The sequence below is a fragment of the Oenanthe melanoleuca genome, chromosome 1 (assembly GCF_029582105.1).
Source record: "Oenanthe melanoleuca isolate GR-GAL-2019-014 chromosome 1, OMel1.0, whole genome shotgun sequence".
Classification (NCBI taxonomy): Eukaryota; Metazoa; Chordata; class Aves; order Passeriformes; family Muscicapidae; genus Oenanthe; species Oenanthe melanoleuca.
Genome location: NC_079333.1, coordinates 86,476,913 through 86,503,705, shown reverse-complemented (window position 1 = coordinate 86,503,705; position 26,793 = coordinate 86,476,913). Strand labels below are relative to the sequence as shown.

The window sequence follows — 26,793 nt, the reverse complement described above, 5'->3', positions numbered from 1 at the left end:
TCTTTCATCATTTTGTATTTGTTCTGCCATGATTGCAATGAAAACCTGGTTTTTTTTTGTTTTTTTTGTTTGTTTTGTTTTGTTTTGTTTTGTTTTGTTTTTTTCCCTCTCCCCCTCCGCTCTCTACAGGACAGTTTGCAAAAAGGAAGAAGACTTCACTTTGGTTCACAGTGGCACTGCTGGTGGTGTCTGTTTTCATCCTGACCATAGGTCTGGCAGCTACCACACGAACAGAAAATGTTACTGTGGGAGGCTACTACCCAGGCATTGTTGTAAGTAAAAAACCCATTTTAGAATATTTGGTACATCCAAATAAATTATTATTTGCTGTAAATGGGAAGCTCTGATAGATTGAAAAAACAGAAAAAAAAGACCATTAGTCTTGTGTCTCACAGGAGAGAGATGCACAGTTTCACAGCAGAGAGATGCTGCTTTGTTTTGATCTAGTTCTATGTGTTGTAAAGCAGGAGGGAAGTTGTTTTTCTGAAGTGCCCCAAAGGGGAGGCTGTTAGGGGGCAGAAGGAGGTCGAGGTTGCTCTGCACAGTGCTGGGCTCAGGGAACTGTGCAAACCTGTGCTGGACTCTTGCTGATCTCCATTAGAGGTGGGTGTCTGTGTGACTGGACAGGAGCCATGGGGTAGATTTGAACAACCTTTTAGAAGTTTACTGCTTTGATGGAAGGAAGAGCCACTCTGCTCTTGTGTCTGTGTGCCAGGAATTCTGCTGTGTCCATGGCAGGGAAAGCCCTGCAGTTGGAGGCTTCTCCCTAATATCCTTTTGTGCAGACTTGCTGTCAGTTGTCTCATACAAGATGCTGTTTCCAAAATCTTAGTCTTGTTCTTGCCTTAAAAGCATTCCTGCAGTGGGCCCAAGATTTGAGCTCTGCCTGCTCTGCCCTGTGGTGCCTCTGTGACCTCTGGGGAGGAGTAACCCTGCCAGCCCTGTGCTGGTTCATCCCCCAGGCCCTTTTTGATCTCAGGAGAAGGGATTGGTTATATCCCAAAGTGTGTAAACACCTGAAGTGAAAAAAAAAAAATTTAAAAAAAAAATACCTGGGCTGAGTTTTAAATAAGAGGAGTATGGGCAGCAAATAGAGAAGGGCTGAGTCAGCCAAGGGGAGGTGGGGGCTGCAAGGTGAAGAAAGAAATTCACATGTTTAGTTAGACACTGCTTAGGTGTGTGGCTCCACTACTGCCAAAGTGTGTTGTAAGGTACCATCATTTCTTGCTCTCTATGGAATGAAATGCCCAGTGAAGAGGGATATGCATCTTCTAATACTGTGCATACACCATTAATAATTTGTGAGTTAGAACTGTTCCTCCTAAAGTTCCTCTTACATCTTAGTCTTATGTTGAGAACAGGACTTTCAGAAAGATAATTTTAGGATAATGATCCATGAGGAGTAGTGTTTTAAAAATAGAACAAAAAGCAGTTCTAAGAATAAGACCTTAAAGAATGATTTTCCCTTTCATTAACCTGAAATAGATAGATTAATACTGATAAAGGTCTCTTCTTCTTCCAAAATTTGACATAAAATCTTTTGTAAGACCACATTATCTGCATTCATCCCTAGAAAGAAGTTCATTTTTAAACTGCTGGTTTTAACAAGTGTAACAAGTAATAAACCCATGTGCACAAAACAAGTATTTCAGCATTTAGTTTCTTGTAGGAATAACAGGTCTGCTCACTCATCTGAAGAATATCACCTGCTAAAATATTTTTTGAAAGTCTTGTTTTCATTAATAACCACCTAGAAAAGCAAGAATTTATTAGAATACTTTGAAAACAAAACTTTTTATTAATAATCTTCCCTTTCAAAATATTATTGGAGCCAAATAATTTTCATAAAATGCCCTCAAAGGAGAGGTGCTCCAGCCCTCTGATCTTTGTGGCCCTGCTCTCAACTCACTGCAGCATGTCCATGTCCTTGCAACGCTGAGCACCCCACTGAAGGCAGCACTCTGGTGGGGTCTCACAGAGCAGAGTAGAGAGGCAGAATCCCCCCCCTCTCACCATCACCTCTTTCCTAGTGTACTGAACAGCCCTCAAAAGCTGCTTCTCTTCTCTGCTGGCAGTAGAGGGAGCTTAGAAAACCAGCACAGCCCTGATCCCAGACTCCTAGGTACCTAAACCAGGGAGGTGAATTTGTCACTACATATTTATCTGCTGTGCTCAGAGAAAAGCAAGAATGTGAGGGCAGACAGCGTTAATTTCAATTAAAAATAAGGTCTCATTCTCATAGAGTTCAGTAGTAAAATTAATTAATTTCACACCTGGTAGATGAGATGAAACCTCCACTGACCTTAAGTAAGCAGTTTTGGTCTTAGAAACCATGCAGAATTAACCCTGCCTTGAAGACACCTATGAAGATGAATAACACTATCCACTGGCATAGATTTACTTGTTTCTAGAAGTATTTACAGAACAGTCTTTAGGGTTAGATCTGCAATACACTTTGGCTTCTGCCAGTTCCCACTGGCTTCAAGAAGAGTTAAGTGCTTTAATTTCCCTGTGTATGTGGTCATTTGTAATTTGTTTTGAAAAAATCTTTTTTCTAAATACATCTTTATAGTGCTAGGTATTGCCTGAACTTATGCATCTGGAGTAATTGAATATAAAATATTTCTTTGTGTAGAAGAGTTAATATAGTGTTATGCTTTAGAAGGTGTCTGCATTTAGTAGATTACTGCTTGAGCATCTGTTTGGACTGTGTTTTTAGAATGGTCTGTAAAGACAGAGTTGGAAGTGCTTCAGCCTAATTTCCTTTTAATATTGTTTATACTTAAATATTTAATGTCCCTTCTCTGTGACTACTTAAAGTATTATTTTTGTTTGCTATTTTTATACTCTTTCAGCAGAGTCCCCAGCACCGCACTGACCTGGACTCCCAGAGCTCCCAAATAGGCTGTTGTCTAAAGAGACAAAAAACTAGCTCATACAACCCTAAAACAATCTCAGTAATGCTGTAGCTTTCATCATGATCTCTATGGTTCTGCTCCTTCTGATTTAATTGTTATTGTTCTGTGTGTGGTCATTCTTATTATTCACATGGATATTACTCATTTTGTGTTCCCTGCATCAGCCATAAATGAGGCTTTATGGATTGTTCCTGTTGGAATGAAAAATGGGGCTTGGAACCAGATGTCATTTTGATGTAGTTATCTTAATTTACAAAGTTGCTGTCCCCTGAACAGAGTGTCCTTGCTCACAGTTCCAAGTATCTCTACTATTTAGCTCTCAGCATGGGTGCACTTGCCCGCTCTTTCCAAGTCTTTGCTTTTAGTCCTTGTGCCTCCCTTTCACATAAATTTTCCCAAAGCACTCAAGAGCAAATCTCCTCTCCCTGCAGTGGCTTTGTTGAGGGCGGGTGACGGATTCCTCCTGTGATGCTGAGCGAGTGAAGTGCCTGCAGGGATTTGCTTTCTGCCCTGAGCAGCTGCGCGGAACAGCGAGGAATTTACGGGCAATGCTTAAGCCCTTGGCTGGGACATGGAGTCCTTAAAAACTTAACTTGTGCTTGGAGGAGAGGCTCTGAGCTCAGTTCAGAGGCCTCATTACAGAGAGGGGCTGGAACTGTGGATCCAAGGAGTTTCTACTGCTCCAAACCTTCATGGGCTCATCATAAGGAGGAGGCTTTTCCTACCATCCCAATGTTGTAGCAACACTGGAACATTAAGGCCAGCTTACTTCAGTGTCCCTCCCCTCTCCCTCTGGGTTGTGTGATAGTGTCTAATCATTAAAATCAAACAAGCTTAACTCTAAGTGTTTGAACTTTGGGGAACACATCAATGTTTTGAGAAAAAACTGTCTGCAATTGCCTAAAGCTTTTCAATTTTCAAAAATTATGATGTGGACTGAATGTGAGTGTTTTTTTCCCCTACTTTACTTAGTTTTTGCTTTGCAGTGTGCAAAACTATACATGACAGTGGTAACTGTAGTCAGGTTATAGATATGTCTATACAGACTTAAGTTTATCACATTTTTTTTGCACTGAACAACCAAAGAGCTGCAGTCCTGGCCATTTCCCATTACATTATATGATTTATGTCCAACAGTAACTTCCACATTTTCCCTTGACCTGCCCCATTTAGCCCATTAGCTCAGATATCACTGTATGTGTTGGTGTGTTGTCCAGATAAGCTGACCTCATGCATTTCTGTTGGTTTTGTTCTTTGCCTTAGCTTGGCTTTGGATCTTTCCTAGGGATTGTTGGCATCTACCTGGTGGAAAACAGAAGACAAATAGTAAGTAACAGCCTTTTTAATTTTTTTTATCAGACTGTATTAAATATGAAAAGCAGAGATTTCTTAAAACTGTTGTTTTAAAACTGCTTCATCTGCCTCAAAATGTTAGTCATTTGTTTCACCACTTCTGAGAAGTTTTAGAGAAGCTTGAATGAGCCAGTAAGTTCCTTTGTACAAGGCAAAACAAAAGCAGCTTACCTTGTTTTACTGAATTTACTTTCCTGCTGGTTTAGTGAGTTGAGTTGACTGAGGGCAGAATCACTTAAGCTTGGCCAGGACCATGTAACTGGGAAAAGGATGGGAGCAGAGCAAATTAGAAGTTTGGGCAGCAACAAGCTACATGATTAGCTCCACCCTAGCAGATGATCTCAGAGAAGTTTAAATCAGGAACACTTTCCTGAAACTATATATGTAAAACAGAAGGAAAAAATCCAGAGCTCTTGCTGTTGAGATTGCCTGGCTATGTCAGACAGGATCTGAGATACTGTGTGATTTGTTTGTAGATTTAGCTTGGCTTCCCAAAACCTTTGCTTCTATTTATGTGAGAAAGTCATAGAAAGTCGTTGGGGCATCTGGGTAAAGGAAGGAGTAAGAAGGAGGAAGGAATTTGTAGAAATTCTCAACAATTTCCTTCCTCTCTTTGCAAAAAGTAACAGTTTTGGTTGAATAACAGCATGTCCAATGGGCACTTCACAGTAGACTGATTATAGCCAAACATCATGAAATATGATTCATTTCATAATGCAGAGCTTTTACTGGTATAAATCAAGAATGGTGTGAAGCTCAGAGGAGGAACTGATGAATTTAGCTTGCATTTTACTAACAAGTAGCTACTTCACTAACAAGCAGTCATAATATCGCTGCTCTGTAGTATCACTCTTTTTTTTTTTTTGCAATGTCTCTAAGTGTCAGTAGTGTATTTGCAAGAATTCCCTTGCTTTTAACTTCTGTTTCTTGCTGGGTTTCACAAAGATTTATAAAGCTGTCATATATGTCTCTGTGTTTTTCTGTTCTCTATTCCATTTTTTGAATATGTAGACCAATTTCAGGCAAATTCAGGAGGGAGGTATTGGAGGAATTAGTGTGCAATTCCATCAAGTTTCATGAAAATTCACAGGTGGGTAGAGGAGAGAATTACAGCTTAGTTCCCCCATAGTGGTAAAGGCTGCAATGTCATCTTGCCACTATTTAAAAATAGAGAATCCAAATGGGACATGACCCGTGAGAGAAAAATCTGCAGTAGGTCAGGTGTCATTAATTTTGCTACTAACAACACAGCCTAATTAAGAACTATTGCTCCTGATTTCTGCATCAGAGACCAGGATGAACAGCAGGTTCCAAGCTGCAGGCTCAGTGCTGGGCAGATGAAAATAGCTTTATCTTCCACAGCATTCATGCTACTTTACTAACAGGTGTAACATTTAGAGTTGTTTGATTTTTCACTTTTCTTCTAATCTGCCTCAAGGTTTTCTATGCTTCTGTCCATAGCAAAACTAAAATATCTGAAAAAACCATAGGGTGAGTAAGCAGCAGTTAAAGTATGTATTCCTTGACATGTTGTGTCATTTACACAAGAACCGGAGATACAAGTGTCCAGTTTACTTGGGATTAGTGCCTGCTTGCATTTCCCAGCATGGAACAAGGAAAACTGCTTTCTGCCTTTAACAATTACAGATGATTTGGCTGATGGAAGATTGGGTTTCTGGGGAGAAAACTAAGAGAATAACTAGAAAGTTTAATTATGCTTCTTGCCTTAAGAACCATCCACAGTGGGTCTTTTAACACTGTCTTTGCTGAGACTGAGCTGATGGTTTTAAAAGTTGTGGAAATGAGATTGAAAGGGTTTACAATGGAAGGTGGTAGTTATTCCCTGGGACATAACTGAGTATATTTGATTGGAAGGGTTTAGGGCAGTTTTAACAAATTTGTAGCAATCAACAAGATTGTAAAGACTTATATAGGCAGAGACTTGTAGCATAAATATTATATTCCTGTACCTAAAATTTATAAGCATTGCAGCAGGACAAAAGGGAGTGGAAAGGAAAAGAAATTGCTTACTCAGTTGCTTCTATTTTAACTAGACTAACTTTGAGCAGTTTATGCTGTATAATTTAAATTTAACCCAATATAGCTCTGACAATTATCTGGCCCCTGTAATGACTCAATACTTCATTTTTTATTTGTTATTTAAATTGAAAATGAATGAAAATTCGATTGCACTAGGGGAAAAAAGTCTATTTCACATTGACCATTCTACTTAAATCTATTTCTCTTTTTGTCTTGAAGTTCTATTTCACTGTGACCCATCAATTTTGAGTCCAGGTTCTTTCATGGTTGATGAAATGCTAAATGCAATAGAAAATATATAGTGATTAGCAGAACCAGTACAGCAAAACCCCAGCACTCAGTAATTGATGAGTGTGGAGTTTGAGAAAGAACAAAAGCACAGTTAGGCAGAGTGGACAATGGTTTGTTCTTAAAACATGACATTAATAATGCTGCACTTCTTTGACCTCCTTCTTGGCATCCCAGAGCCTGCAGTGGGAGTTCAATGTGCTGACCAAGGTATAACCCTTAATTCAAAGGAACTGCTGCTTGAAGAAGCAGGCTCTGCCTCATTGAGCAGCATGATTTCACTTCAGCTCTTACCATTTGTGCTTGGCTCTGATACGCAAAGCTTGGCACCAGCAGAACAAAATTTCCCTTTGACTAAAGATTTGCACTGATTTGGGATGTTTCTAACTGGCAAACAGAAGGCATTTCAGGCATAATGTGTCACTGTGCCTTTTTGCCTCTCTTGCACTCTGCAGAGCAGTCATGGATTGAGGAGCAGTGCATAGCTGGTGTTGTTTCATTCCAAAGGCACATACAGCCCACCCAGATGGGTGAAAAATATGATACTGCTCAAACCAAATGGATTTGACTGTAAGACATGAAGCCTTCTCACTTGTTTGCTTGCTTGCCATCTCCTCCCATACAGTACAAAGTGTTTGCAGTTAGGAAATGAGATGCTGGAATTACATGCAGGAGTGGGGAAGGCTGGGTGTGCAGCACACTTGAGCTGAGAGCAGTGAGGAGTGCTGAGGGAGTGCTGCACCAGGCTTCTCCTCAGAAAATATGTGCAGGTGTCTCGAGCTTGCAGCCAGGAATGAATCCTCCCTAAGTGTGCCATGTCAACATGACACCGTGCATGTAGTTTTAGCTAACCCAGTGGATAAACGAGCCGTGGCTCACAGTTTGCACTCACACCTCTCTCCAATGCCAGCCTCACCAAGCCACACTGTTTGCAAGGCTGAAAAGGAGCACCCTGAAGCTGTGTTGCTTGCAAGGGCAGCAGAATAGCTGCCTGGATTTTGAATGTTTGCAGTATCACAGTGCTGCCTGCAAGAGCCCTCACTAGGGCTGTGGGAGCTACAGGGACGGCAGAGAGCTGGCAGGAAGGCATGGGAGAAGGCACAGCAGAAAAAAAGGACACAGGGAGGATGGGGAGGGGTCACTGGAGCAGGAGTGACCCCTCATGAGATGGTGAGTAAGCACAAACCTTGGTACTTGGGATGGAAGCAGTTGTGTGCAGCACATCTGACACCCAAAATCATCCACTGCTGAGTCTTCCTCATGTTTTCTTCATGCTAAAAACATTTAATTTTCTCACTGGCGTGTCTAGGATATACTCAGATATAAACCTAGTGCTCAGCCTGGTCCTTGACTTCTTCAGAGAGATGGAGGCAATGCTTACAACAAAGCAGAATTTGAAAACTTGAGGAAGGTACAAATATGGGGCTCTGCACACAGACAGAAAAGGCAAAGCTATTTATTCAGGCTTCTCAAGGGATACAAAGTTTAGGTCCCTTAATATGCTTGCTGCCCAACCTCTGTCAACAAGAGTTAGATTTCAAATGAAGTGTTGAAAAGACCTATAACTGAAGTTGGAGAAACAAAGGAATGATTTTCTTTTCTGTTTTCAGTTGATAAACTTCCCTGACAATGCAAACATCCCTGTCCTGCACTGACATTGTGTGAGGTAGTATTTTAATATCATCTCTGATTATTTTCTTGATACCAGACTTTATATCTGTTTCAGATATAAAGGATTTTTTGAAGCAGTTACATGTGTGAGCCAGCTTTCAGAAGAGCCAAACCTGTCTCCCTTTTTTCAATACCAATATGTCTTGTAAATTAGTCCATCTGAAAATGCCCACTGGGCATTTTATGTAAAGGTGATGGTTATTAATATAAACACCCTCCAAAAAATACTCCTATATATACACCTAATTTTCTCTGTTCAAACACATTCTGTTTCATTTTCTGTCTGCAAATCAAACATTCTGGAAGAAATTAGCTTTAGTGCAGACTTTGATCAAAGATACTAATTACTGATTGATTTCATATCACATATTAGGCTAATTAAAGCAGCTTGTTTTAATAAAGAAAGACCCCTGAAATTCTGTAGATCCCCTGAGACTATCTTTGATGTTCCTGTGCAAATAAATGGAAGAAGCCTTTACTGTTGCAGGGGAAATGCAGAAAATGTAAAGGCAATCTTTGTAATTAGCAAGGTATTATTTCTCTCCTAAACTCAAGTTTCTGACAAAGTTAACAACACTTCTTTCTTTCAGTGTTGATTTTCTGTATGCTTATATTTCATACAGTTCAGAGAAAAACAATTAATGCTGAGGCAAAAACGTTAATAATGGAAGAAATTAGTAATCATCCTTCTCTTGTTTAGCACCTTTGAAATGATTGAAACTGAAAAGACCTAATACCTTTTCAGGCATAAATGTGTGCTAGGCTTTGTGCTGTGATCTAACTGCACATTTCAGAAACAGACAAGATTTATATAAAGATTATCAGAATAGGTTGACACTGACACTTGGATGAGCTCAAGTGGCTCCCCTTTATCTACCTGCATTTTTTCAAAATATGACAGCATCTTATTAGCTGTTAAGTTCAAGCAGCTTATTCTTTGAGAATGTCTTCCTGCTCTCATGACTAGCTCTTCAAGACTATAATGAGGTGCTCTTCAGAGGCATCTTGTTCTCTCCTTAGCTTCTGGAAGAGACCTTGAAGGATTGTTTAAACTAGATTCTGCAGTTTCAGTTAGCTAAAGTGTGGTAAGAGAAATCTGTGGTAAGTGACAATCATATTTCTCTTCTATAATATTGAGGATATTACAAAAGATATCATATTATAATTCTGTCTGGTTTTGAGTTGAGAGCAGAGCAGCCCATGTACAGATAACCCATAAGCATGGTGTAGTCTCAGGTATAATCTGCCTTATTTTGCAGGAATCAGCTTTGAGACCCCTTTTTACCCCTTCTTGGAAGGGATTTGGAATGTGGTCTATCCATGGTAGGTCTGGGAAATCTGTGTTATTCCTGGTAGTGCAGGAGAACATTCCATAAAAACAGGAGTAGAAGTGAGATGAATAACTGGAGATGTTTTGAAGACCAGGTTATTTCACCTGTGAGAAGGAGGATAGGTGGTATATTGGTGGATATGAAAGCACCATCCAAAATTAAGACAAGTAAAATTAAAAGAAGAAAGTTCTGTGGGCAAGTAAAATGTAAATAAGTGGAAAAGATGTTTATAATAGTATAATACTATGAGAGACATTTTGCTGTTATTAGTGTTATATATTCCATGAATAAAGACTAAGTAAAATACTTTTAATTTCTTTATGCAGTTCTTTGACTTTGTGCTCTTAATGTGAGGATTTCCAATTTATGATAAATGTAAATACTCAATGACACAAAGAGCTCTTTTCTCTTCCCTCCTCTATCTTGCTGACTCCTTCTGCTCCTCTTCCCTTTTAGCCCTGGCTAAAAATACTCTCCACTGGTTAAGTGAGTAAAAAGGTTCCCAGCCAAGTGAGCATCCAACATAGCAGAATTTAACTGGTGGGGCTGCATGGGTAAGGGTAGAGAGGAATCTGTGGAAGGAGGGAACAAGACTTGTCTCTTCTGCTAGGAATAATCTGTTATATCAACTCACTATGGTGTGAAACCATCCTCCTAGTGTTGTCAGTGAGTTAAATGCTTTAAGATAGCATAAATTACCCAACAGTGTTTGAGAATTTTGAAGTTCAAGGACTCAAAGACAAAAATAGACGCTTTCACTATGTGAATTACCAAAGGAAGTGTGGGAGATGTTTCAGCTCTTCCCTGATTTTGTTCCTTATGGATATTATATGTCTATAGGTGTAAGCTTTCAGATTTTACCAGCACAGTTTCATCAGCTAGACATACAAATATTTATTTATATGTAAATATTATATTATAAAAATGAGATATTATATTACATATGACATCATAACCATATAATACATAACCTGTAATATATGCTCACACATGTGCATGCATGTATTTACAGCTGTCATGACCTGGCAAATACCTATAATGATGACAAAGAAGTCTTTGCCACTGACAGTATGTCTTTATTGTGTAAAATGCCTTTTCCACTCTTCTCAGATGTGTGTGCCAGATTGTTTCAGCTGGTAAAGCTGTGGTGGGAAGCACAGTCAGGTCTGTAGCAATCTTTGGGCTCCATCATCAGGGCTGTGTCTGTCTGACATAGCTAGAGAGGTGCCACCAAGTACCTCCACCTGCAGCCTAGCACTGTTCCCTCCCTCCCACACAGCCCTGTGCTGGTCCTCTGGTTGTACCAGTCCCAGGTCTTGCCCACCTCAGGTTTCTCACCTCACTGGAAGAAAGAAATGGGATATTGGTTACAAAGAGGAGAAATTTTGAAAGAGATTCTTTGGTTTCTATTTGGAGAGCTCCCTTGGCAACCAGAGTTACTTTAGTTTGCTTCTGGAAGCTTAAATTCTTTAGAAACATAAAGAAGATGCATGTCTATATGAATGAAAATATGTCTCTGCCACCAGAGCTTATTTTCAATATTGCAGTCATTAAAGGCTGCAGTCACCATTCTTTTGAGCCAGAGACTCAAGCCACAAAGTCAGTTTAAGTTCTCTGTCTTATTAAGTGGCAGTCTTTTGGGATGTGGTTCCTTTCAGATCTTGCTTGGGAGCAGCACATGAGATTAAATGCATAATAGGACACTTTTTACTGCCAGTTTGTTTTCTTGTGCTGTTTATGTAATGAAAGTCTTTCTGTCACACAGTTGAAAATAAAAGTAAACCTTAAGATCCATGAAATGTGTTTGTGGAACAATAAAGATATCAATTACTCTTCCTAGCAAGCAAGAGCCCAGGATAGAAACACTTAGGAAGGAATCTGATAAAAGTTCTGGTGTGTGCAAGGTGAAGAAGGTGAGGTGGGTGTGCCCTATGAAAAAGACAGGCAGTTCCTGAACCTCTTGTTGAAGAATTAACTCAAATTAAATAGCTGAACATCCCTGATGGACAGATACAATCTTCCAAACTCTGCAGGTAGAATTTCACTAGATGAAAACTTGTAATTTATGCATTTCTATAAGGAGTGTGTGTGTGTGTGTTCTTGAGAAACCAACACAGTCACTGTATAGGGAAAGAGAATTTGTGAAAATACAGACTTTGATGTAAAAACAGTTCTTGCTGCTAAAACAGTCAGCACAGTCTTTGTCTGTGTAAATTCCACCATTTTTTACCAGGAAGCATAAATTTTTATGGCACATGGTATGTTATGTGCATTTTTGGGTTTATTGTTCTCATACTTCTCTGAACAGCTGTTTAAGTGATGAAATTACCTTGTTCCAGCTTAAGCAATAAAAGAGCATCCATGAAAGGAAATACATGATGAATTCCTAACAGTCAGCACTGTTGATCAGTGAATCGTAATTCATTTCATTTTTGTTCCCTTTCCTTCTATGCTGTGTTTAGCTTTTTCTTCTAGACTGAATTTGATATCCTTAAATGTGTCATAATTTTTAACTGTTCTTATGTAAGTGTTTTTGTTGGTGTTTGCAAAGTGGAATTCTTACCGGTTTGAAGTGCCTATTGGACAAAGACTTGATTAAGCAGGTTCTAAAACCATTAGCATTTCTCCAGCTGTGAGATCCAGATGATTTTTTTTCTCTTTTCTGGGTAAAGGTGGCCAGAGGGTGGCACTATCTGGAAAAGCACACTAGACTGAGCTGCCCTGAGAAGCCCCAGTGCTGCCCTACTTGATAGTAAGAGTCTGAACCAGAGGGAAGGGGGTTGATCATACACTCAGCACCTAATTTAATGGATGGAAGAAAAGTAGAGCATTTATTTAAAAAAAACAACATCTCTCCAGAAGGAGTGAAAACACAGGTGCACATGCACTGCACCTCCTTGAAGAGTGCTTGGATGATTTCAGACTTGGGACAAAATACAGCAGAGCTGTTTGAATAAGCTCAGTAAAGCTGTGATATGCTGCTGCTGGAAGGAAATCAGTGACTGCAGCAATGGTTACTGGGATGATCTGGGGTTCTTAGATGTTGTGGAGGCTTAAAAGAGCATTGTTAATAAAGCCAACCCTACACAAGGAAAAAAAAATACCTTTTTTTTGTTTCCTTCTGGTTTTTGTCTTAGAAAATGTAAACCAAGTACAGTTCAATCTCATTTTTTAAAAAAATCATTTTAATAATATCTGTTGGACTACAGTGAAGTCTCAGATTCTACCAAAATCTCAGGAGACTTGATAGTGCTGCATCACTGGCGGCATTTTTAACTGAATCAAGACAAGCATTTTACTAATCAGTGAATGAATTATCTTGAATTTAATATGTGTTCATTTACACATATATCATATTCATTCTCTGATTGCAATGTAATGGTGACTCCAGTTTCAAAGTCTTAAGTGCACAGAAATTGCTTGATACAGGTTTTTTATTCTGTAGATTGGTCATTCTAGTAAAGATTTGCTTGTAAAACAATTTGAAATAATTTCCTAGCTATTCTAAGTCTGGTTTTGTCGCTGGTATTAGATTATGAGAGAAGAAAGAATGTATTAATCAGGTAACCTTTCCCAGTAATTTTGTTTCATGTTTTATAATGGCTATTGATTTAATAACCACCAATCTTCCATTGCATGAAGATAAAAATTGAGGAAAATTTGTCTTTATTTCACATAACATATTTCACAGAAACTGTATCTTCCTGTGTTTTTTCAAGTTAGAAACAAAAGACAATACGAATTACAGAAAAAGTGAAGCAAGTGCCTTGATATGAGCTAAGGATTAATGCTCAAGGCAACGTTTCTAGAGGGTGAAAACAACAGAGAGACCTAGACCAGGAAACTGTGAGAGTCAGCATATAAGGTTTTATTTGGGCAGTACAATGTTAAGGCAAAACGTTTCCATGCTACTTTTGTAGGGACAGTTTTGAACTCTGGGCTTTCATGCCCTAAAGGGAAATAGCAAGCAAAGAGAGAGCAAGAGTGTGAGTCCTGCTGCCCTGGGGCTCAGCACAGCCATCACAGCCCTGGGCATGTGCCAGTGTCTTGGTTTGAAAGACAGATGTCTGCTAAGGCAGGAGCCTCTCTTTGAGAGGGAAAATGTAAGTCTCCTCCCTCTAAATAGTTATAATTTTGAGATTAAGGAGCTCTCAGGCAAAGATATGGGAATAGGAATAACAGTTTTTTACCAGGAAAATTAAAATAGAAATACAGTATTACAAAGAACAATCCCAAAACACTGACAGTCAGAACACAGCCTGACACCCTGTCAGTCAGGGTGTTGGTAGCAGTCCCATTAAATGGTGGCTGCATCCCCCTGCAGTGGCAGATGTGGTTCAGCTGGAGCAGTGCTCCTGTAGAAGGTGCAGTTTTCCTCTGAAGGTCCAGGGATGATGTGGAAAGGTCCAGCTTTCCTCTGGAATCCAGCGGAAAAGGCTGCTTTGGTGTTCCAAATCTCAGTTTTTATTTAGGTAGGAAAGGCTTGGTTCCTCCCCCTGGCTAGAGCATCTTCCAATGGGATGATGTAATTTCATCAGTCATACACTGGGACTCAATGGGCCATTAGCAGACGATATTTTTGTGGAGGAAGGATGGGTTGAGGAAAAGATAAAGATGATTGTCCCATCTGGTTTAACAGCTGGCCCATTAGCAGAGGATATCTCCCACGGAGATGAGGATCCCTGCTCCACCTGGTATCAACAGATGGTAATAGAATACATACTTTTGGTTACATCTTGTATTGAAGCCTAAGACAGTCAGGATGGTCAGATGCTGAATTCCCCCATCTCCACAGCAAATGGCACAAGGAAAATTCCCAGCAGGTCCAGGAATCTGTTCATCTGATCAGTAAAGAAGTAGTGTCTGTCCTAAAGATCTGTCTGTGTGTGCCTTTAGGAGCTGGAGTAAGCAGACTCAGAACCTGTGCTCCCTTTCTTTTCTTACTCAACTGTGCTGCATAAACCTTCTTGGGCTGGGGGAGAGCCAGGACCACTGAGTTACCCTGTTGCAGATTTCCCATCCTTGGATACTTCTGCAGCACCCTTGCTGTTGTGTGCAGCCTAAATGATGAATTAACTACAAAAGTTGAGCAGCAATACCTCTGGAGGACAAAAAGAGAAAGCAATTTACTGATGCCTACATTTGATAAAAATTAATTGTGAGTACCTAAGGTGTAACAAAAGATGTTGTAAATCCTGCCTTTCACAATTTTGCCCTTCAGGATGTGGGGCAAGGAAAAAAGATAAATTTTCCAAATGAAAATGCTACATTGATTTTGAAAGTGGATTTTGATCTTGTTTTTTCTCTTTGGCATAATAATTTATACCTCTCATGTGGTTTCTGTATTCTTTCCCCTTTGTTTATCTAATTAATTCGACCTTTTTATGCATGTAAGGTTGCTTAAATTTCTCATGGGACTTCTATCCTGCCTCTGTTACACCAACTGGCCTTTTCATGTTGCTGTTTTTCCTAATTATCCCTGACATGATACTGGGAAACAGCAGACTTCTTCACAGGCAGTAAAACAAAAGTCTCCTTGACCACAAACAACAAAATCACCCCAGTCCTTATGATTTATTCATTACTCTAAAACCTAGCTTTTACTTTGATAATCCCTAGGACTGTAAATTACGTGGAACAGGTGAAACAATCTATTAGTTGCTGTCAGCACTTCTGCCTCCTTCCCTTCTGCCATGGCTACATGGTGTCACCTTCTCATTTGCACTGAATCTAGTGCAAATCTCATCTCTCTCTGCAGCCTTCTGATTTAACTTATTTGAGGGAATAGATAGTTTCTGCCTATGGAGTGAATTCCACTGGCTTCCTGTGTGTTTGGGTCAGCAGAGGAGCTGGGATGAAGGGATGCAGCCCTTTGGGACAGAGAGCAGGGGAAGGGGCTGGACAGCAGGGAACCAAACTAAGGATTAGAGAAAAAGATATCCTTTGAGTTGGCAGTGAGCAATCACACAGGCTCAGGTCAATGCCCTGAGGTGCTATTAACAACAGAGAAGGGGAAGGAAATCTGAATCAAAGATCTTTGGTTTTGCTGATAATATGAACCACATATGACTGGCCTTGCTGAATTCAACAGTGATTATACTGTGAAAAGGCCATAGTTTTCTAACTTGGTAATTTGATCTAAGGATGGGGCTTAACCTAAACACCTGACAACACAGAATCATGGAATCACAGGATGGATTAGATTGAGAAGGACCTTAAAGAGAAGATCACCCAGTTCCATCCCCCCTGTCATGGACAGGGATACCTTCAGCTAGGCCAGGCTGCTCAAACCCCATCCAACCTGGCCTTGGACAGTTTCAGGGATGTGACAACCACAGGTTCTCTGGACAACCTGTTCCAGTCCCTCACCACCTTCATAGTAACGAATTTCTTCCTAAGAACTAACCTAAATTTTCCCTCTTCTAATTTGAAGTAATTCCCCCTTGTCCTCTCACTACATGCCCTTATGAAAAGTCCCTCTCCAGTTTTTTGTAGGGTTCCTTTAGGAACTGGAATGCATGGTTTGGGCAGTCATGAAAGTCTTTCACCATCATGAATTCCTGTCATTGTAACCAGTGCACAGCTGTGAGTGGAGTTGGCATTAATGAATAAAAAACATGATGTAATTCCATCTCCTGTGGTGTGACAACCCTCCAGCAGAGCCTCAATTACAGCCAGGCCATTATTTAAGAACCAGCCTATGGAAAGCATATGCTGTCAGGCCATAAATTGTGGAGCATATTACCTGGTGTAGTGAGAAACCTCCTAATTAGCTCAGTTGTGAAAACTGTAGGAGTCTTGCCTATGCTTCATTTTCATCACAGCAGCAAAACACCTGTCCCAAGGGCAGGGGGAAGAAATGGCTGTTGTGTGAGAAGGGGCCACACAAGAGAGGGCATTCCAAATTAGAGAAAATTAACTCACAATTAAAGTACTTATATACAGGCCAATTTCACAAGACAGGCAGTGCTTAGTTGACAGCAGCATTTTAAACACAATGCAATGCAATGAGTTTAATTGTCTTAATTTTGTGGGCTATTAATCTATAGACCCACTGAGGTACCATGGTAACAGACGCAGCTTCTGGCTGAGATTGGTTGTTCCAGCTCCCTGGTTCCACCAGGGTAGAAAATCAGTCTCTGTTTTGGACTTGTGATAAGAGTTTTTTGTAAACTTCTACTCTTACATCATCATCATCCCCATTGAAAAAGTGCAATTTATTTATTGATTTATTTAATATTTATTTATTTATTTAATATAATGTATGTATTTTATTATTTATTTATTTATTTTAGCAGATTTATTTAAGCCTATAATTATGACCTTGTGGACATGGGGAAATCAAGCCAGTAAAAAGGCCCACAGAATTATAATGTTAGGGGCAGCCTACAACAAACTGCCCCGTGCATTTCTTGCATTTCTTTTCTAAATACTTGAACCTGTGTGGGAATAAAAAAGGACTTTACAAACCTGTGGCATAACATTTACATACCTTTTTGTGAACACTTAACTTTCTAGAGCAAAAAATATTGAGTGACAATGGCTCTCAACTTACATCCATCAGGGTAATTCTGATTCCTTCTCTCCTGTTTGCTAAAACCCCTCTGTTAAGGGGTTGAGTTTGATTGTTAGGCCCACACAGTACAGTTTTCAGTGTTTAATACCTGGTTTTATGGCTCCCTTGTAAATAACCAAATTCTTTATTCTATACAAGAACCAGGAGAAAACATGTTCTGATGGCAACAGCTGTAGAGAAGCCTGGCTGCACACCAATGGCATAGCAAGAGCAAAACTGTTTATTGAATAACTGTTCAAATGTATTGCTATAAATAATGAATAATTTTCCTGATGACACATAATGATGTTGAAAATAGAGACAAGATGATGTGATGGATCAGTATTTTTTTAAGTGCTCTTTCTTGTTTACCTATCAGCAAATATTCTCTATCTTTAAATAAACTGCATTGCTTCTCCTTCTAGACAGTCCTAGGCTTGTGAACTCTACCTGCTACTTGGGAAAATTAGCTTTTGAATTTATGACACCTCTTCATTTGGTTGTCTTGGCAATTTTCAGAAGTAATAAATTTTGTACTTGGTTTTTCATGTTTCTCACATTCTTAATAAGCAATGAGAGGTTTGAGAGAACATATAAATCTGTAACTTTATTTTAAGGATCTTTTTTAGTGGTGCTCTTGTATTACTACTTTTTTCTTGTCGTTCAAATATATATAAGGCAATTTAAGTCATGAAGAGTTCTCACTGTCATGTTCTGCCACTTTGGCACCATGATAAATATTACTTCAGTCAGTGAATTATTCTAAAGGGTCTGCTCACTGAAGTAGTTGCTAGTAGTCATGGATAAGAGCAGCAGGCTCTGGCTGTAAACCTTGACCTGCACACAGCTCCTTGGAAGGACAGGTGATCTCCAACATGACTGAGGAGTGCAAAGCAAATTCCATAGTTCCTCTCTGTACTGTGATTTACTGCACCTTTAAATGTGGTCTCCTAAGGCTATAGGTGAAACTGAAAGGCCAGCACACTCATTAGGTGATTTAACCTATCTCAATGAGAGGAAAATGTTGGTTTGGGGATTGTAGATCATCAATAAATTGTTCATGTGTGAAATGAAAAGCCACCTTGAGGTCAGCTTCCAGTAGATTCATCTTGAGTTCAGGCAATTTGGAAACACCTGGCTTAGTCCACTAATTATTTGATTGATCACTATGACTTGAAAAACAAGATAGAGTTATCAGACAATAATGAATTAATCAGAACTTTTAAACGCTGCTGCTTTTTCAAATAGAGAGATCAGGATCTGTAGTGCATACAGCTGCCACAGGGCAGCACAGTGATAGGAGTCCACAGCCTTCTCAACCAGATGAATTGCATGCCAAGATCTTTAGACAGCCAGATCCATGAGACATGAGACATGACTTTCCACACTGGAGAGCCACAGGATAGTAGAGGTTGAAGGGTGATGCAGCCAACAGTGTTTTCCTAGGGTTTCACAAGATGGAGCTGGCTGCAGGGGGAAGGCAGCAGGTTCCCAGATCAGCCAGTACCATCAGCCTCAGCCGCATTTTATCCCCATGCTGAGGATTCCAATTCCACAGCAGTCCCTATGGCAGTGCTGACTCACTTCTGATTGCATGAGACATGAGCTAAGGGGAGATTAAAGGAGTGTGTCAGAAAGCATTGGGGTTCTTCTGCTTGTGAGTTGTCCTTTTTGCCAGTTCTCTAAGAGCTCTTACATCCAAGTGGATGATATTCCTTTGACCTATGCATTAAAGCTGTGGGTTTATATGGTTGTAGTTTCTTACTTGCCCAATATAAATATTTTTTAGAAAATCACCAGTGCTGCAACCCCTGGAAGCACTATTGACATTGTACTGTTCTTAACCTAACACAAGCTAGAGTCCATTTTTCAAGTGAGTTAGTGATGCCTTACAAATTTGTGAAAATGTACATCTAAAGCAGATTTTGTATAAGCAAAAGGATATGTGAACTGTATGGATATAATTTTGGTAATCTGTACCTGAGCATTTCAGGAATGCATGTTGTAAAGGAGCACTTAATGACTAGCAAATAACAAAAAGGTTCCACATTCTTAACTGATGAATGCTAGAAAAACTAGTGTAATTGTTTTACTTAAAGAATTATACTGAAAAGATTGCTCAGTCTGTTTTTCTCTTCTCAGCTGGTGGCCTCCATTGTGTTTATCAGCTTTGGTGTTGTGGCAGCCTTCTGTTGTGCAATAGTTGATGGAGTGTTCGCAGCACGACACATAGTAAGTACAGGGATTTTGTCATCTTTCAGTTTTGATCATTTATGGCATTTCCATATTTTCCATATTTTCTTTTGGTTTATGTTTAGCTGTATATTAGGGTTTTTGATAGTTCTTGGTGGAGATTCCAAATAGAGAGGTCATATAAAATGATGTCATGAAAGGCATGCTAAAATGTGTATCTGCATAGAAAATGGAGACATTTCAACCACCACCACCTTTGTTTCCAGAAAGGCTTTGTAGGCATGGTAAGGATTTGGAATGCACCCAGTGTGAGCACCAGAAGATGTAATGGGATTTGAATATGCTAGTTTATATGTTAGAAATGTATTCTTTGCTGTTCTATCTTTTGTGATAGAATACCTAAAAAAACCCCAATCTAAACCCTGGCTTTTAACTGAGCTTTGATTTCCAAAATCATCAGGGAGTAAGTAGTCATATATGCTAGCAGACATTAGAGGTCAGATGTAGTATGCTAAATAATCCAGCAAGTGTGATGGTATATGAGCCTCTCTGTGCTGTGAAATGCCATCGACCTGCTCATCTTTCTGCTTATGTTCATTGAGGGGCTGCATAACTCCACTGGCATCAGTGAGACCCTGCTTGAATTTCTGTTAGCAAATACCTCAGAATAATTAGGCTTTAGATCACTTGGATATTTTACTGTTACTGAAGAGGGCTTTAAACCAAATGTGGGTTTCAGAGCCTTGTGTTCATTTCACAAGACAAGACATCTATTGGTATAAAGAACTGAAGTGTGTAATGTGAGCATGGATAAATGCTCTGGGTTGTAGTCATGTTTTGTGCTGTGCAGACCCTGCAGGATGCCAAAGTGGCCTGCTTTTTCTTGGATTTACCTTGTAGTTGGTCTGGATGACAGCTGGTTTGCCTGCCTCTGACTAACATAGGCCCAGAGAGCCTTTCCATGGAAGCTGCTTGAAAGAGGAGGAGAGCAAATTCCTATTTAGATTCCTTACTCCAGAAAATTCAGTGGTTGTGACCTGGAAAACCACTGTCACTTACTGAATTTTTGTATCTGTCCTGAGCAGCTGAGGGAACTGGGGTTGTTTAGTCTGGACAAGCAGAGGTTATTTATCTGAAAGGAGGTGATAGTGCAGTGAAGGTCAGTCTCTTCTGCTGTGTCCCAGTTGAAAGTGTGAGAAGAAGTGGCCTAAAGCTGAGCCAGGGGAGGTTCAGATGGGATACTGAGAGAGTGGCTAAGCATTGGAGAAAGTTCACCATTTCTGGAAGTGTTCAGGAGACATCTGAATGTGTCACTTAGGGATATGGTGTAGAGGTGATTTAGGGTTGATGGTTGGACTGGATGATCCTGAAAGTCTCTTCCAGCCTTGATGATTCTGTGATTCTGTAATTTCCCAGGAACCTGACTTATGTCTGTGCTGCTTTAATGTGATGATTAGGAAGTGTTCAGATGGCACTTGTACAGACTTGCACCCTGTAACTGCAGTGCATCAGTGCAGCCACAGCCCCCAGTGCTGAGGGTGGACACAGCTTCCCTGAGGTGAGGTGCTGAGCCAGGGGGCAGTGTGACAGTCTCAAGCACAGACACAGGCATCACTCCTCACACCCTTCTAGGTGTTTTCAGTAGAAGAACATCAGGGCACAAAGTCACCCAAGAAAAAGCATCTCACAATGTGGTGTGCAGTTCTATATCTGGTTAAGTCAGTGGCTGGATATGACTGCATCCCTGTGCAGAGCTGGAGACTGGAAGGGGCAGATCACCATCCAGCCACTCCCTGGAGTGCTGGAGGTGTACAGCCCAATAACATGATCCTGCTTCAGTCACAGCATGGCAGGCTCCATGGAAACCCATGACCAGGTGCTCACATTTGGGCTTAGTTCTGTTTGTCACATCTGTGTCTTGCTGTCTCCTTCACCTATTACAGGGCAAAGAAGTACTAACTAGAACCATTTGTTGGGAAACTAATTTGCATATCTGCATGATCACACTTGGCAGGATCAGCTGAAGTAAAGGTGTACCTTACCAATTTTCTCTGACTAACACACCTGGGAAAGTCTGTAGGGATGATAGTGTGAGTGTGCTCCCAATTTAATTTACAGAAATGGTGGTGCTTATCAAAAGAGCATGTGCCATGCAGACTGTGTGTCACTGCTCTGTGTTATGTCCTCTTTTCATCACAGCTCATTTCCTCCAGGAAGAGCAGCAACACCACGTTCACTCTGCTCCCTCCAGGCAGTACCAGCCTTTTTCAGACCTGGGTTGTGCTGTTTCCATTTTGTCCACTGCCTTTGGGGTCTAACTGCTGAAGAGTTGGACTAAACTGTCCTTCAGTCAGGGAAAGGACAAATTCCTGCCATGTCAGAGCAGGTGCCTAGTCTACACTAAAGCCATAAACTTTTTGTGAGAAATGGTAGCTGTCTGCAGACTGACTACAAATACAACATCTTTCACATCTATTTGGAATAAGAAATGTGTCCCCTTTTTCATTTTGTTTTTAGCTTCATTTGAGCTGGGAAGGATGTGAAGAGGATAAATCACATAATTACAGATTTTTCTTAGTATGTGCCTGCAGTGAAATGGAGACAATTATTGTTGCACATTTTCTCCTTCTTATGAAACTGTGAATAGAATGATAAAATACTTTCCTCTGTTTTATTTCCTTCCCAAGAAGGCATGAAATTGGCAAAAATTCTTCCAGGAAATGGATGTTTTTCAGAAAAGAGATACTTAAATTATTTAAGACTTACTTTGCTTTATAGAAGGCTCTGTATCGCACCATTTATAAAATTAAAAACACTGAAGAAAATGTAGCTTGATTTAAAATAACTGTAGCTTATTTAAAATATAATGCAGATATAATTCACCTTAAAAAAGAAGCAACAACCAAATGAGAATCAAGTGAAATAAATAAAAGCTGAAATTAAAGTGCAGTGATGTTATTTTGGTAAAATACGGTGATTAAAGGAATTTGTGCATTTGTGTTTGCTTGAGACATTTGTTTTTTAGCAGATGAGAATAGTCCAATTGTTCTGTTGGAGATCATTCAACATCCTCCTCCCACCACACAGGGAGATGCCCTGTCCCACCCCAGGCACACATTCTCTGCAGTAGCTATGGTCTCCTATTCATGACTGCAAGCCTTGACCATTCCACATGATCTTTAGCTTTGTTGTCCCCCAGGAAGAACCTAAAATAGCCAACAGCAAGAAATCCAGGTATGAAGTGAGGAAATTGCCTTTTCCAACTGAGTTGATTCTGTGATTCTGTGAAGGAAAAGCTGGGTGCAGTGGAAGGCAGAGTTGCTTATCCATTGTGAGATGCAACACTACAGGCCAGATGCCCTAAAAAGCCATTTGAAAATGTTCTAAGCAAGCCTGCTGGCTTTCCCATTGAAGAAAAAAACAAATAGTTGTGTTCCATGTCTAACAAAGTTGTTACCTTGACAACTGGTGGTAGAAAACACAACTCAAAGAATTATTTCTCACTGGAATTAAGTTAGGTGGATTCTCTGGAGTGCAACACTAAATGCATTTTATGTTCTCCATGTTGCCACATGAGACAAAATTACACCTAATTACTTTTAATTCCATTTCCATCCTGCATGACTCATTAATATAATAGCATGGCATAGCATGTACCATAAAAAGCATCAAAGGCAGCTTGTCCAGTAGGTCAGGGGAGGTGATCTGCCCCTCTGCTCTGCTCTGGTGGGACCCCACTGGGGTGCTGCATCCAGCTCTGGAGTCCTCATCAGCAGAGAAAGAACCTGGATCCCTTGGAGGGATCCCAGAGGAGGGCCACAGAGATGATGAGAGACATGGAGCAGCATTCCTATGAAGGCAGGCTGAGATTGCTGGGGTTGTTTAGCCTGGGGAGGAGAAGGCTCCATGGAAATGGGACTGGGGCCATCCTCTACCTAAAGGGGCCTATGAGAAAGATAGAGACAAAATTTGTAGCAGGGCCTGTTGTGATAAGACAAGGGGTCATGGTTTCAAACCAAAAGAAGGTCGATTTAGATTAGATATAAGGAAGAAATTTTTTACAAGGGTAGTAAAACACTGAAACAGATTGCCCAGAGAGGTGGTAGGTGCCCCATCCCTGGAAACATTCAAGATCAGGTTGGGCAGGACTCTGACCAGCCTGGTCTAGCTGAAGATGTTCATTGCTATTAGATGTGTTTTAAAGGTCTCTTCCAACCCAAACTATGCTGTGATTCTTTTAAAGGCTTTGCAGTTGTATTTTTCTTTTTGTTATTAGGGTGAGTACTAAACATTTATAACTGAAAACTAGCACTAGCTCAGTAGTGATTTTTATGCTGATGGTCCACTGGGGTAAAATAGTTTAATTGGCAAACTTCTTAATTGCAGACTGCTTAAGTTTGCAACCAGTTCATTTTGATGCCAATGGTCAATTCTCCCACTGTATTAATTCTAGAATTAGACCTTCACCTGACACTGAGATGGGAAGCACAGATTGCATTCCTAGACTACCAGCCATTTACAGGGTGGGATTAATTATTTTTTATGAACATAGTTAAGGGTTGGAGTGAAGGAGGATTTTGCAACCAGCTTAAGCCCATCTGCCAAGATTTCTCATTTGTACTGCAAGACAACCCCATTCACCCATCCAAATGCAGTTGACTATACTTTAAATCAAAGGGCAAATATTTTGAAAAAGAATTTTCTTGGAGGGCTTGAAAAGCTTGGAGCATGTTGTACTATCATTTTTGTTCCCATTAGTCTGATATATTTTCCCTGTGAAGCACATTACAGCTTGGGAGTGCCCAGTCCTGTGAAAGGTAAATTAATCAGAAGTACGTAAGTCAAAAGCTCCACAACAGAAATCAGAAGGAAATCTAGTAGAAGAGAAGGCACTGACATTACAGAAGAGTGTCAGACCACCCCCACAAGCTATTTTGAAACCAGATCTGAGCTAGACATGTAATGCTAAGCTGTGTTGGTGTGAGCAAAGTGGTGGGACCCTGTGGAGTTTGGCTTTTATTTGGCTATACAGGAATAGCCTGTGGGACCACAGCTAGATTACTGATTCAAGCTCTGGTGTTTCTTGGGGCTTTGCCAAAGACCTTATTGACTTGGAAAGAGTTTGGAGAAGAAAAATCTGAAATCCGAAGTGGTAGCTTTAAGAAAAAGTACTGAGAAGTTTGATTTATTTAATTTAACATAGAAAAGGCTGACAGGTAAATTGATCATGGCCTTTCTAAGGTATCTGTGTAGCCAAAGGTTATCTGATAGCAGAGGGCTTTTAGTCTCTCACACAAAAACAGAAGAAATGCAGTGAGTTGAAGTCAATGCTAAAGAGATTCAAACCATGGAGAAGATGAGGTTTTGACAATAATGAATTATGGAAGCAGCTTTGCCAAGGTTATGGATAATTATCCATCACTGAAATATTTTAATCCCAAGCTTCTTTTTTTGTAATCTTATGAAGCATATCCAGAGGTTGAGAGATTGAAGCATATGGCTTGGGATGAACTTATTTAGCCTTTGTTATTCAAGAGTCATTCTAGAGCAGGGTCTTCAAGAAAGGCTCCCATGAACTATTTTTATAGTCAGGTAGAAACTCTATTACCTCTTGTAAAACCTGTTTGTGTGGTACCAGGACCTGTTCTCTGCTGGAAAATGTTTAGGATTTGATAGATTAAAAACATTTGAAAACCATTTATCAAGATTTCTGATCTAGGTTTGATGGTCTTCAAATTAAAAGCAGAAATGCAATCTTTAACATTACCATAACTATATAATATTTCTACTAAAACCTCTATTCCTCACACACTGGATAACACACAAGACAACCCAATGATGAAAAAATTCAATATACTAATATATATATGAGTACATATGTATGGAATATATTGGATGCCTCCAGGGACTTGTCAGCAAAACTGCCATCTTGCTAATGTTTTCTGGTCTAGAGCACAGATACAGGGTTTTTGTACCCACAAATCTGCAATCTGATATTTATCTGTCTCCAGACAGGCAAGCATTACACGTACAGCCTGAATATACTGACATGACAGAGGAGCTAGCACTTAGCATTAATTTGGTTGCCAGGTATTTTGCAGTAAGAAAAATAATGGCAACCCTGTTTTTTGGAGAACCTCTTATGATTCCCCCTTGAATTTGCAGAGCCTCTCACACTGTCAGGGACAAAGCCCCAGTTTACACACCTCTTCTTTTTTTTCTTTCTTTTTTTTTTTTTTTTTTTTTTTTCTCTTCTCTTTTTTCTTTTTTCCCTGAAATTCCTTTCAGGTTTAGCCAAATTGCAAGTTCTTTAAAATCTTTTTTTTTCCCCTTTCCTGCTGTGACTTGTTCTCCTGAGGGAAAAGGGCTGTTATTGTGCCAACCAAACAGAAATGTCCAAACCATTAGGCAGCACACACACTGTGTTTGGATATCAAAGAGGAATTAACTTGCTGATGAGAAGGGAAAATAGAGGTTCAAGCTCCTTTCCCGTCTGCCCCACTGTGTAGGACAAATGCTTTCACTGCTGACAAAACCAAGGGTTGCTCCAGAATTTCCTAGATCCCTGGCATAAGCACTGGTCATTAGTTTCCCTCTCTGAGATGTAACAGCCCAAACTGAGATCTCTCACTAATGTCATTGCTTTGGTCATTCAGCAAAGCAGCTTTGAGGGAGGAGTTGTGTGAAGATGCAGCACAACCATCCTACTAAAATTACATGTAATAGGGAGGGAGGAAGACTACTCTTTTATTTTAAGTTGGGAGTCTGTACTGTGGGAAAATGTTAAGGGAATGACCCACATGTTTCAATATTTGAAAGCTAATCGTTAAATGCCACTGCCATTTAATTGCATGATCCTGTTGCAGAGACCACAATGTAGTGTACAACTGGGCAGAATTTTCAGTGCATTGGGGTAGTAGCAAATCTGGCATTTCTTATTTCTTTGGCTTTGAAAATTAAATTATTTTCTTTTAGCTTTGCTTCTAGTGTACCTAGATAGGCATGGATTCCATTGAGTATTTTGTAAAACAGCTCCAGAAATAAGGAAATAGGACAGGGAAATTCTACACATTTTACTGATATTAATAATAATATTATTAATGCAAGAAATAATATGAGATGTGAGAAAGTGAGAAGGATTTGATCCAAGTTTAAAATTACACTGGGATTTTAGGTTATAGTCTTCTGCATTTGTACATAGATTATTGGCTTCTGCATCTGTGTGGTTTCTGCAGATCCAAAAATCAGGTGAGTGGGAGAGACAGCAGAACTTGTTCAGCAGTGCAGAACAGCAGCCTGGGTCAGGGGAGCTCTGTTGTCTACTTCCATCTTCAGTGCTGTACAAAGCACAGGCCATGATGGAATTTCTGCAAAGCATACAAAGCAAGTCAATTACACTTTAATCCTCAGAAAGGTGGGTGACTGGGGCAAAGGTCTGGCAGTC

General features: G+C 40.0%; 1 protein-coding gene across 1 annotated transcript in view; it reads left to right on the top strand.

The window, feature by feature from the left end:
* The window catches only part of TMEM255B (transmembrane protein 255B), a 61,216-nt gene that overhangs the window by 6,766 nt on the left and 27,657 nt on the right, over positions 1-26,793 (top strand). Inside the window, exons 2-4 of the mRNA XM_056482436.1 lie at positions 130-272; positions 4,182-4,244; positions 19,299-19,388. Coding sequence (XP_056338411.1) covers positions 130-272; positions 4,182-4,244; positions 19,299-19,388 — 296 coding nt within the window. The remainder of the gene's footprint in view (positions 1-129; positions 273-4,181; positions 4,245-19,298; positions 19,389-26,793) is intronic.